A 13,125-nucleotide genomic window follows, 5' to 3' on the forward strand; every position below is an offset into this window, starting at 1 on the left:
CAGCATTTTACTGACAGTAGAATTTCTTTCAAAATTGGAGTCAATCCTCTCAAGCCCTGCCATTGCTTTATCAACTAAATTTATGAAATATTCTAAATCCTTGGGTGTCATTTCAACAATCTTCATAGCATCTTCACCAGGAGTAGATTCCACCTCCAGAAACCATTTTCTTTGCTCATCCATAAGAAGCAACTTGTCAACAGTTAACAGTTTTTTTTTTAAAAGATTTTATTTATTTATTCATCAGACACACACACACACACACAGCGGCAGAGGCACAGGCAGAGGGAGAAGCAGGCTCCATGCAGGGAGCCTGAGGTGAGACTCGATCCTGGGACTCCAGGATCACTCCCTGGGCTGAAGGTAGGCACTAAACCACTGAGCCACCCAGGGATCCCCAGCAGTTAAAAGTTCTATTATGACCTTGCAGCAATTCATTTACATCTTTAGGCTCCACTTCTAATTCTAGTCCTCTTGCTATTTCCACCACATCTATTGCTACTTCCCCTACTAAAGTCTGAACTTCTCAAAATCTTCCACGAGGGTTGTAATCAACTTCTTCCACACTCCTGTTAATGTTGATGACCAATTCTCATCAATCACAAATGCTCTTGGTGGTGTCTAAAATGGTGAATCCTTTCCAGAAGAGTTTAAGATCTATTTATTTATTCATTCATTCATTCATGGGAGACGAAAAGAGAGAGAGAGGCAGAAACATAGGCAGACAGAAAAGCAGGCTCCATGCAGAGAGCCTGATGCGGGACTCAATCCCAGGACCCCAGGACCACGCCCTGAGCCAAAGTAGATGCTCAACTGCTGAGCCACCCAGGCATTCTCCCAGAAAGTTTTCAATATACTTTGCCCATATTCATCAGTGGAATCATAATATGGCAACTATAGCCTTATAAAGTTTATTTCTTAAATAGTAAGACTTGAAGGTCAAAATTACTCCTTGATCAGGGGCACCCAGGTGGCTCAGTCGGTTAAGTGTCTGACTCTTGATTTCAGCTCAGGCTATGATCTCAGGGTCCTGGGATTGAGCCCTACATTGAGCTCCCCACTCAGCAGGGAGTCTGCTTCTCTCCCTCTCCTTCTGCTCCTCCCCTTGCTCACACTTTCTCTAAAATAAATAAATCCTTTAAAAAAGATTATTCCTTGATCCATGGGCTGCAGAATGGATGCTGTGGTTAACAACATTCATCTCATTGCACATTTCCATCAGAGCTCTTTGGATGACCAGGTGCAGTGTCAATGAATGCTCCTATTTTGAAAGGAATCTCTATTTATAAGCAGTAGGTCTCAATAGTGGGCTTAAAATATTCAGTAAACCATGTTGTCAACAGATGTGCTATCATCCATGCTTTCTTATTCCATTTATAGCGTAATTCTTAAAGGCCCTAGGAATTTTTGGAATGATACATAAGAATTGGTTTCAACTTAAAGTCACCAGCTGCAGCAGCCCTGAACAAAAGAGTTGGCCTGTCCTTTGAAGCTTTGAAGCCAGGCATTGATTTCTTCTCCCTGGCTACGAAGGTCCTAGATAGCAACTTCTTCCAATAGAAGGCTGTTTCATCTCCACTAGAAATCTGTTTAGGGTAGCCACCTTCATTAGTAATCTTAGGTAGACCTTCCAGACAACTTACTGCTTCACCTGGCATTTTTATATTATGGAGATGGCTTCTTTCCTTAAACCTTATGAACTAACATCTGCTAGCTTCCAACTTTTCTTGTGCAGCTTCCTCACCTCTCTCATTCAGTCTTGACAGAATTAGAGCAAGTTAGGGCCTTGTTCTGGATTAGATTTTGACTCATGGGAAGGTTGTGGCTGGCGTGATCTTATATCTAGACCACTAAAACCTTCTCCATATCAGCAAAACAGCTGTTTTGTTTTCTTATCAATGTATGTATTCATTAGAGTGGCACTTTAAATTCCCTTCACTAACTTTTCTTTAGGATTCACAACTTGGTTAACTGTTCGGCACATAGGTCTAGCTTTCAGCTTTTCAGCTTGCAACATGCCTTCTTCATCTTCACTAAGCTTAATCATTCTATTGAGATATGTACAACTCTTCCTTTCACTTGAACACTTAGAGGCCATTATAGAGTTACTAATTGGGTTGATTTCAGTATTGTGCCTCAGGGAATAGGGAGCCCTGAGGACAGGGAGACAGGGATGGCTGGTTGGTGAGCAGTCAGGGCACACACAACATTTAATGATTGAGTCCATCATCTTAAATGGGCATGGTTAGTGCTGCCCCAAAATAATTATAATACTAACATCAGAGATCACTGACCACCGATCATCATAATAATATAATAGTTAATGAAAAAGCCTGAAATATTGCAAGAATTACCAAAATGTGACCATGAGACATAAAGAGAGTAAATGCTGTTGGAAAAATGGTGCCAACAGACTTTCTTGACTGAAGTGCCACAAAACTTCAATTTGTAAAAAGTGCAGTACCTGTAAAGCACAGTAAGTGAAGTGCAATAAAACTAGGTACACCTGATAACTGTTTTTCTAAATTTCTAGCCAGATGAATCATCTTTACAATGAAGCAGTTCCTACTCCGAGCCAACCAGCTCTGCTGAGGATTGCATGATTTAATCATTCAGCGAATCCCTGCCGATGTCCAAATCTGTTGGGCACTAGGGATACAGACATAAACAGGGGGCCTATGCTCATAAGGCATGAACAAAAAATCTGTTATACCAGGTACCATTACTTCTATTTTATATCTGAAGGCTCAAGAAGGTTTAATAATTATATGTGGCCCAAGGCCATAGAGATAACATTTTGGAGCTGTGATTTAAGCCCAGATCTATGTAATTCTACAATCTCATATTCTTTCTATTATACTATGCCTATGGGACACCCAGGTATAATAATAAGCTACAACAAATTACTTAGCACAATACCTGTATAGCAGCTATTTCATAGATGTTTGTGAATAACTTAATGTTGAACTAGGATTTTTCCTTTACTATGCATGTCTTCTTATAAGAGCCAAAGTAGACAGAGCATAATAATTTGCTGGACACTTTGGATCCAGGCTGCCTAAGTTAGGGTGTGCTACTTTTTAGCAGTATGACCTTCAGTAAATTACTTAAAAGCTACCTCAATCTTCTCTTCTGCAAAATGGGGATGAACAAAGTTTTGTGAAGACTAAATGAATTAATCAAAGGAAAGCATTTAGAATAGGCCTATATTTATTAAGTATTGAATAAATGTAAGCTATCATCATTACTATTATTTTCTAACATAAATTGGAGTTTTGATCAGCTAATTCAGTATCATATATCTAGTAAGTGATCAAGACGAAAACCAGTTTCTTTTATTGAAGTTTTTTTCCAGGTTCCTTTATACAAGTAAAATATCCTCTATTCCAATATTCAAACAGGAAAATAAACAGGTACATGGAGACTAAATTATATCTAAATAGCACCCGATTATGTATAATAAGCAATTTTTGATATTCAAAATTAGTAAAGAATGATTAAGAAAATTTAACTTTTATAATAAGGAGTTGGCTAGAAGTTTGTGTATGTTGGAGGGAGGTGTTAGGTTGAATAGCCAGTATTTACATTTGGCCATCTCCTTAAGTAATTTAAGTAAATAGCTGGATATTCTTTACTTGTCCTTCTCCTGCATGGACACATCCTTACCAAAGATCCGCCATGATTTCAACCAGCTTAAACCCAAGAAAAACTGACCGAGGTCACCGCATAGGAAAACAAAACAGAATCTGCTTCTCCGGGCCAAATGAACTGTATTTGTATCCATAGATACAAGACAACAGAGAATCACAGAATTCTACAGTGGGAAGCCCTAGGACTTCAGAGATCATGTAGTCTCAGGCTCAAATCCTGCTGTCAGGGGACCTGTTAGGGGGTTAAGAACAGGACAGAAGTCAAGAGAAAGAACCCCTGGTCCTCGTTCCATCCTGAATGACCTCTTGGGGCCAACCTAGCCCAATATCCTCATTTTATAAGTAACAACCCAGAGCCTGGCTAATTAAAAGCAGAGCTGGGATCAGAAGTCAGGCTTCCTGAATCCAGGTCTACCACTCTCTTACACTCCTGAGGGCTGCCATTCTATGGCTATGACAGTCATAGATAATGCATTGGGCTGTGTTAAACTAACAACTAAGCAGGATTTCTCCTTGCAAAACTATCAGGTGTTATGTCACTGCTAGCACTTTATGAAAATAATAAGGCATCATTATTTGGTATAAACAAAAGCAACTTTCCATTCCTTTTTTCTTTTTTTCAGGGTAACCTGAAAATCCCAAACCACTGTTGCTATTACAAAATTTTTCTTTTCCTCAGTTCACACCCCTGGGCCAAGTACAGATGCATTAAAAATTTGCCAAGAGAAACAATGAAGTCACTGATAATACAAAGCATGAAGTATCATGAAATTCATGTCTTTGTTTTCTTCCTCTCGATACTTAATTACTTCTCATTACTGATCATTTTGTGGTTTTTGGCACAGAGGCAAGGAAACTCCACCACTGTAAACATGTGGAGACATATAACACTCAGTAGACCAGAAGTCTGCACACGATGGGTCTGTTCACAAATCCAATGTGCATGCCATCAAGAATGCTGATGCCACCAATTCCAGCCCCCAAAGAGTATCAGCAGTCTTCAAAAAACCCTAATTACTTTTAAAAATAATAAAGTATTAAAATATTTCAGGTCATTCCTTTTTTATCACTTATAAATATCATCATGGTCGAAACACTTGTGGTTTCCTGGCAGACTTCACCTAACCTTAAAAGTGAGGCAAGGGACGCTGGGAAGTATACAGAATTTCATTCAAGTTTTCTGCAACAGCTCAGTTTGCCTTTAACTCAATCAAAGGGTACTTATGAGACATGCTTAGCAAACTACTCTGCTAAATAGAACCTTACATTATCTTGGAATTCTGGAAGGTAGATCTTGGAAAAAATTAATCCACAGGAATCCTTATCGATTAGCAGTAGAATGTAAATTGATTATTATCAGTAGACTATTGTTGGGGCACCTGGGAGGCTCAATAGGTTAAGTGTGTGACTTTGGCTCAGGTCATAATCTCAGGATCCTGGGATTGAGCCCTGGGCTCCCTGCTCAGTGGGGAGTCTGCTTGTCACTCTCCCTCTGCCCCTCCCCCTGCTCATGCTCTCTCTCTCTCTCTCTCTCTCAAATAAATAAAATGAAATAAAAGGGCTACTGTTCCAGATAGGAATTTGTGGGTAAGAGAAAGCACAAGAATGCATTATAGAAATCATTAAAAAAACAAAAACAAAACCCACAATACCTTAGGCTTCCAAGAAACTAAAAGAACCAAATATATTTTACCCCTTTTAAACTAGACATTTAGGGGAGCTTCAGTGGTTCAGTTGATTAAGCATCTGACTCTTGTTCTCAGCTCAGGTCTTGATTTCAGTCATGAGTTCAAGCTCTGCTCACACTCAGGGTGGAGTCTACTTAAAAATAACAAAAATAACAACAAAAACCTAGACATTTATTCAATTTTCACAAAATCTGAATAAATGTGTTGTAGACCTACAGTTTTTTTAAAAAAAATGTCTGTAGTTAACTGTTCCCAACTCTTCCCATTCCTCTGTAATGTGACCTTGCAGCTTCAATTATCAAGAGGTAAAATCTATGACTCCACTTCATGAACTGGAGTTGGCCACGTGATGTTCTCTCGCCAATAAAAATGAGGCCTTAAAATTTCAGCTCTCGTACTCTTGGAATGTTGCCCTGAGACTAGCCTACCAGAGGTTGAGAACTCATGTGGAGTAGAGATAAGATGATCAGTTGAGGTCTACTAGCCCAACTAGCTGACAGAACTGTGAATAAGCCTATCTTAGACGATCCAGGTACATTTGGGCTGCAAGATGACATAAGGGGCAGAATGAACCATAGAATTTTGAACTACTGTTGTTTAGCCACTACCTAAGTTTTGGGATAGGTCACAAAGTAGAAAGAGAAATCAGGCACCTTGTGAAATACCCAGTATGTATGAATATCTGCATCAGGTCAGATATGCCAAGGAGACCGAAATGGAGATAAATAATATTGGACAGAAGATATCAGTGGTCCGATCCTTCATGTGCAAATATATCTGTAAATAAAGTGGCACTTAATATTTATCTGTTTTATCAATTTTTCAGTATATGTGCTGTTGAAGCTAGCACAATATTTATGTTTTAAATATATCTAGTCTATGTTAAGAACCTGCCATTATTCCTACAGGCCAGAACAAGGGTTTTCCTGGATTATTTAAGACAATACAATAGGGTAGGAAAAAAATTAGATATATTATTTTTTAATTAATATTTTTATTCTTGAATGTTTTCATATGGTACATTATATACATGTTTTCATATGGTACATATGCTAGTATATAAACATTACTTATATATAAATGAATATACATATAATGGGGTTTTCCACAGTCATATCTTCCACAGATCCTCGACCTTCCATCCCTACATATACTTCTCTATGCTTTGCTTTTCTTAGGTATATCAATTCTTCAATAAATACCTTCAAGTGCTGCTTTTACAGCCTGATTGTTATGGTGAGGCTAAAAAAAAAAAAATTCTCAGCTGAAAATTATTACTGGGATTATTTCTTTAAGACCTGTCTTTTACCTATAATCTCTTTCTTGGTTTATTGTACAAGGAAATCATCAGACCAGGTTTATTGTACATCCACATGTAACATTTAGATTTCTGTGGATTTCTATAAGATGAAGATCCACAAATCCATCTCTTCTAAATATTCTATTGATAGCCTATGCTAGAAGAAAGGCACACTGGCAAGAATTATTATATGTCATAGAGGGAAGGGTCCCAAAGATCACCTCTCCATCTCCCTTACTTTGCAAATAGGTATGCTGGGCTCATAGAGGGTCGATGTCTTAACTAAGCCCCACAGCTGATTTGTGACTGAATTCTTTTCGTCTGACTTCTGTCTAGTGCAGAGCACTTCTCATAACCCCAGTTTTAGGAACTATTTCTATAAACCTTTCAAGTAAAAGTGTATCATTTGTATTAAGGGGAATAAGGAGCCACACCATAAATAAAGCAACTTTGTGCATGACACACAGTGGGCTTTCAGTAAATGCTTGTTGAAGGATGGCTGGAGAGATGAACAAAGGCTTAGCTGGCTGGCTCTGAAATCCTGAAGAAACAAACTATTCTTACGCTATTCTAAAGGACTCTGAAGTCCTTTAGAAACAAACTATTCTTACACTCAGGTCTCCTAAGTGGTGCCAGCAATTTGGGCAATTTGGGACTAGTGAGAATCACTTCTCTCTCTCTCTCTCTCTCTCTCTCTCTCTCTCTCTCTCTCTCTCCCTTTTTAAGATTTATCTATTTATCTGAGAGAGAGAGAGAGAAAGAGCTTGTGAGTGTGAGCACCCTGGAGTTGAGGGAGGGGCAGCAGGAGAGAAAGACAGAGGATCCCTAAGCAGACTGCCCACTAAGCTTGGAGCCCGACATGGAGCTCAATCCCACAACCCTGGGATCATGACCTGAGCCAAAATCAGGAGTTGATGGTAACTCACTGAGCTACCCAGGTGCCCCTGGTGAGAATCACTTCTTAGAGTACCCAGCAAAGACGCAAAGCTATTCTTTCAATCTTTTTTTTCTTTCTCTATTGATACCTTACATCTCATTAGATGAAAGAGATAATCCAATATACTTGCTTTTCTTCTTGAATTTTTTAAGGTAATACAGATTCACTGTCCAATTTTTGGGAAAAATAAAGTTAATATTAATAATAAAACATAATGTTTACTTAGGGTGCTAATTTTGTACTAGCTATGTTGCAAACATTGACATATGTTGACATGTAATCCTCACAGCAACTTTAAGTTACAAACATTCTACTACTATCATCCCCATTTTACAGATGAGAAAAGTGAAGCACAGGGATATTAAGTAACTTGCCCAAAGTTTTATAGCCAATAAATAATGGAGTAGGAATTTGAACTTAGGCAGTATGGTCTTAGAGTCTGTGGTCTTCACACTCTTTTATATTGCCATTGATCAAGGTTTGGTTTCTAATGCAAATTATAAGAAAAAAAAACTAATTTAAAAATTGATAAATCTGATAAATCTATGTATTAAAATATAAAATTTCTAGACCATAAAATACAATAAAGTAAAAATGCAAGCTATAGACCAGAAAGATAACAAAACAAAAAAAATCAACAAAATGGTAATTGTATATAATATGTAATGAATTTTTACAATCTGTGAGAGACAACCAATACAAAAGAAAAATGAGCAAAGATCATGAGTAAACAATTTATGAAGAAACACAAGTGGCCTTTTGACAAAAAAAAGGATCATCTCACTAAAAATTATAGGATGAGGGCAGCTCCGGTGGCTCAGCGGTTTAGCGCCGCCTTCAGCCCAGGGTGTGATCCTGGAGACTCGGGATCGAGTCCCACATCAGGCTCCCTGCATGGAGCCTGCTTCTACCTCTGCCTGTGTCTCTCCCTCTCTCTCTCTCTGCATCTCTCATGAATAAATAAATAAAATCTTAAAAAAAATTATAGGATGAAAATTAAAAAGTCAGATATCATTTCACTTAACAAAATGGGAAAAACTATAGTCATTAATAGGAAGTGATGATAAAAATATGGAGCAAAGAGAATTCTAATACTCTGCTGTCAATTGGTAGTCCACTTAGAGGAGCAATAATCCCTAGTAATGCTGAGGGAACACATACTCTGCAGCCCCCAAATCCCGCTCCTATGTCCTAAAGAATATTCCCGGAGAAATTCATGTACACAGGAAAAAAATGTGATGCTCATTGCAGCATTTTTACTAGTAGTGAAAAAAAAAGTAAACTGATTTATACATTAAAATGTAAATATTTATAATGTAAATCATTTAATGTAAATCTTAAAATGTGTAAGTAAAATGTATAAGATTTTAAATATCCACTGACAGTATATGTACTTATATGTATAAGTAAATGGTGAATTAATTATATAACGAAAAACTGTAAGTAATTGAAATGTATAAAGTAAAATGGAACAAGGAAGAATCTCAAAAATACAGAATAAAAAAGCATGCTTTAGTAATATACATTCAATAAATATACATTCAATATGCTATTTACATTAAGGTTTGAAAATACGCAAAGCAATACTATATAGTGCTCAGCTATATATATATATATATATATACACACACACACTACACACACACATACACACACACATATATATACATGTTCAAAAAAGTGTAAAAACATGTATGGGCACATACACATCAAATTCAAGATGGTTACTTTTGTTGGGGTGGGAAACGTAAAGAATACGTTAAAAAACTGTTTTCTAATGTATATAGTAAATTAAGATTTTATGAATTTGTGTGGTAGCATGTAGTGGTTCATGTAGTTCCGATGTGGGACTTGATCCCAGGTCTCCAGGATCATGCCCCGGACCAAAGGCAGTGCTAAACTGCTAAGCTACCCAGGCTGCCCTAGTTCTACAGATCTTTAAAAGAAATACTGTTTTTTAAAAATATATATATATTTTTATTTTTAAATAATCTCTACCCCCAATGTGGGGCTTGAATTTACAACCCCAAGATCAAGAGTCATATGTTCCACTGACCGAGCTAGCCAGGTACCCCAGAAATATTATTTTTTTAAAGAAATATTGTTTGTTATATAATGTTTGGGGGAAAAAGATATATTATTATAACTTAAAAGCAAGGCACTAATATGATGAAAGTTTCAAGATTTTAGGCGCAAAGTTAATCTGTACATCATTGAAGTAGACTATAAGCTCAATTGATATTTGTCTTTACATTAAAAATCTCAAAGGTGGAATAATTCTTCTTGCTATTATAACTTAATTTGGATAATTATATAATCAGATGTGAGCTAATGTATCCCTCAAATATGAATTTATTTTAAATTGTTTCTATAATGGCCAACTATTATAGGCAGGATTGTCCCTATTTGGAGATGAGTGTCCTAACTATACATCCTTGACATACCTAAGGATAGATCTGGAATTTTAGCAGAATGTTAGGAATACAGCTAGCCAAGGACCAAGCCTTCATTCTTTTAATATTAGACTTTGTTGTCAAAACAAAGTAAGCCAAAGTATTTTTTAGCAGTAATTCTGATGTTTCTATTTTAAAATACCAAAGACTAAGAAATTTCAAAAAATTGTTTATGCCTCCAAAGGAAATACTATAATGGGAATCTGCAGAAAGTTAGAACAATAAGCAAATTTATCATTTTACAACTATGTTAAGTAAATCTTAAGTAAACACTTAGGCTGTGGTCAGAGGTATGACCTGGATCCCTGACATGAAATACTGGGTGGATGAAGTTCAAATATAGTCTGTTTATCCATGGACATAAGTGGCTTTAATAAAAGCAGAACACCTTTTTTAAAATGTTGATTTTAAAAACAGAAGTGTAAATAAAACTGTGATTTATGAATCTGCTAATACTGTTTTCTGCTGTAGACTTCAGAAAGATCGAGTCTTGGCTGCGGCAAATACACCAAGAGTGCAGACCTGTTAAAGTAGTAATAGGTGCCCTTATTAAAACTCCACTTCCATTAAGAGGTACAAATTGTTTTCCTTCTTTCCAGGCTTTAAAGAATGCGTTCCAGAAGCAGTGACACAGAGGGCTCAGCCCAAAAGCAATTTCCAAGACACAGTAATGGCCATGGGTTCCAAGGGCCTGAGGACATGAAACAGAGACAGGAAGACAAAGACCCCACCAGTGAGTCAGATGCCATTCTTCCCTGTCCTAAGTCACAGAGTGGTATCAGTCACCATGGAGAAGACCTCTCAAGAGATGACCTATTATTTCTTCTGAGCATTCTGGAAGGAGAACTGCAGGTCAGCTGGGTTAGAATTATCCCCACATTCAAAGAGAAGGCTCCTTGTGAATTTGGTGTGTATGCTGCCATGGAAATAGATTATCTATGGTTCATACCTGTATGTACATGAAAAAAAGTACACAGAGACGGAATTCTCTTCTGCTAACTGAAAGGGCAATTAATCATATCTGAAAGGGCTGTCATTATGACATACAAATGGCATGCATCATGAGAAAGATCACATCCTCTGCCCATGCTGCTCTTGAGCTTCAGTGCACAGGCATGTATGAGTAACAGTGACTTCTAGATTGGCTTAAATAACAACAGGCACTTTTATATACCATGTAAATTGGCTCCTAGACTTGCCCTACCATTATTAACCTACATAAAAAACTAAAACCGGCTCCTACACATATAGGAGAATCTTATTTCCTTCTCCCCAAAATGCAAATGTCAGTGCACTGAAGGGTAACATATTATCTACTTGTCAAACAAGAAAAAAATGTTGGGTCCCCGCAATGTTGTATAGTAATTATGTTTAAAACATTATTTTTTTTCTTTTTTTTTTTTTTTTAATTTTTATTTATTTATGATAGTCACAGAGAGAGAGAGAGAGAGAGAGGCAGAGACACAGGCAGAGGGAGAAGCAGGCTCCATGCACCGGGAGCCTGACGTGGGACTCGATCCCGGGTCTCCAGGATCGCGCCCTGGGCCAAAGGCAGGCGCTAAACCACTGCGCCACCCAGGGATCCCTGTTTAAAACATTATTAATGTGTGATTAGATTAAAAGAAGGATGAAGGGACATAATTTTACTGTCTTTTGTAAAAGGTGCTATAAATAACTGATTTGTTTATATGTGAAATAGAAGAAAAAAGCACTCAACTCTCAGAAGAAATCACTTTCTGAAACCGCGGGTAGATAAAGCAAGCTTTCTGAAATGGCTTTTGTTCCTACAGGCTCGAGATGAAGTCATAGGCATTTTAAAGGCTGAAAAAATGGACTTGGCTTTGCTGGAAGCTCAGTATGGGTTTGTCACTCCAAAAAAGGTGTTAGAGGCTCTCCAGCGAGATGCTTTTCAAGCAAAATCTGCCCCTTGGCAGGAAGACATCTATGAAAAACCAATGAATGAGGTATGTATCACATCAGGGGTGTGCACCAGGAAGGTGGAAAAGTTCACTAGGCAGCCAAGCACTAGGCCTAGAAGGTGAGCATGACATATAATTCTTTTTTGATTACTTACAGTTTTATGTTCTCACAATCTAAAATCTACCCAAGGTAGATAAATATTACATGTTCTACAGGAAAGAAAAGGAGAACAAATCATAGCCAGGATGTTTCTGCTAGGTCTGTTTCGTGACATCAGACTAAAAGCTGACAAATACAAGAGATTTTTCTCTCTCACACATACACAGAGACACAGACACTGCCCCGCCCCCCCCCCCAAAACACAAGAGATGGCACATGTGGGGACTTGAAGCTATACACACTATAATAAAAACCAGATAAAGCTGAAGCATAGAGGTTAATTTCTTTAAAAACATGGAGGTATTATGTCATAGAAATTCTGAGCATGAATGGAAATGATCTGAAGAACTGTCCAAGGAATGGAGTTTCAGAAAACATATATTTTAGATGAGTGCTATCCTCTTTTTCCTTCCAAAGTTTAATGACAGCAAAGATCCTTCCCTCATCAATGACAAGAGCAAAGATGAAAAGTCTCAACACGGCCACCGCCACGCAAGGATGAGGTACTGCTCTTTTACTTGCTGACATTTCTAAAACTCTCTGGCATCCTTATTTTATTCTTCTATTTTCCTCTGAGACCTCAATGGAAAATTTCATAATTTTTCATTTTTATAAAAAGGAAACAACTAGGAGCATGAGTTAAGGCTAGGGAGACTGAAAGCAACTTTTAGACAAATTTCCCCCACATAAGTTCTGGCAACTTACTTCAGGACTGACCTCTAATGTCCTTGCTATTCTTGTCTTGGGTGTCTCATGAGAGAAGACTACTGTCCTGCCAAATTGTGAAGGAGTTTGGTCATATGGATCTGCTTCTCTGAGGGGTTAAGGATGAGACCACCCAAAGTCTGTTGACTTGCACTTTAATCCAAATTTTAGAAAGAGGAGCTGAAGCTGCATTCAAGTTAATAGTGTTAAAACTGTATCCTGGCTCCCAACATAGTGACTGTGAAACAGCATTAGGCACAAATTCCCCAACTCACATAAATGCAAATGCAAATTGATGATCACTGAATCAAAA

At 37.6% G+C, this 13,125-nt stretch overlaps 2 protein-coding genes across 18 annotated transcripts in view; one reads left to right on the top strand and one right to left on the bottom strand.

The window, feature by feature from the left end:
* The window catches only part of CMSS1 (cms1 ribosomal small subunit homolog), a 375,896-nt gene that overhangs the window by 243,845 nt on the left and 118,926 nt on the right, over positions 1–13,125 (bottom strand). The gene's annotated exons all lie outside the window — the stretch shown is intronic.
* The window catches only part of FILIP1L (filamin A interacting protein 1 like), a 295,693-nt gene that overhangs the window by 170,859 nt on the left and 111,709 nt on the right, over positions 1–13,125 (top strand). For 2 of the 9 annotated variants that reach the window (XM_077884160.1, XM_077884163.1), the window contains exons 1-3: positions 4,871–4,991; positions 10,628–10,880; positions 11,819–11,992. In XM_077884160.1, the coding sequence (XP_077740286.1) occupies positions 10,638–10,880; positions 11,819–11,992 (417 nt within the window). In that variant the 5' untranslated portion in view covers positions 4,871–4,991; positions 10,628–10,637. Of the gene's footprint in view, positions 1–4,870; positions 4,992–10,622; positions 10,936–10,985; positions 11,206–11,296; positions 11,314–11,818; positions 11,993–12,524; positions 12,611–13,125 lie in introns of those variants that run through there. The other 7 variants (XM_077884161.1, XM_077884162.1, XM_077884165.1 and 4 more) reach the window with 7 other exon arrangements.

The sequence above is a fragment of the Canis aureus genome, chromosome 35 (genome assembly GCF_053574225.1).
Source record: "Canis aureus isolate CA01 chromosome 35, VMU_Caureus_v.1.0, whole genome shotgun sequence".
Lineage (NCBI taxonomy): Eukaryota > Metazoa > Chordata > Mammalia > Carnivora > Canidae > Canis > Canis aureus.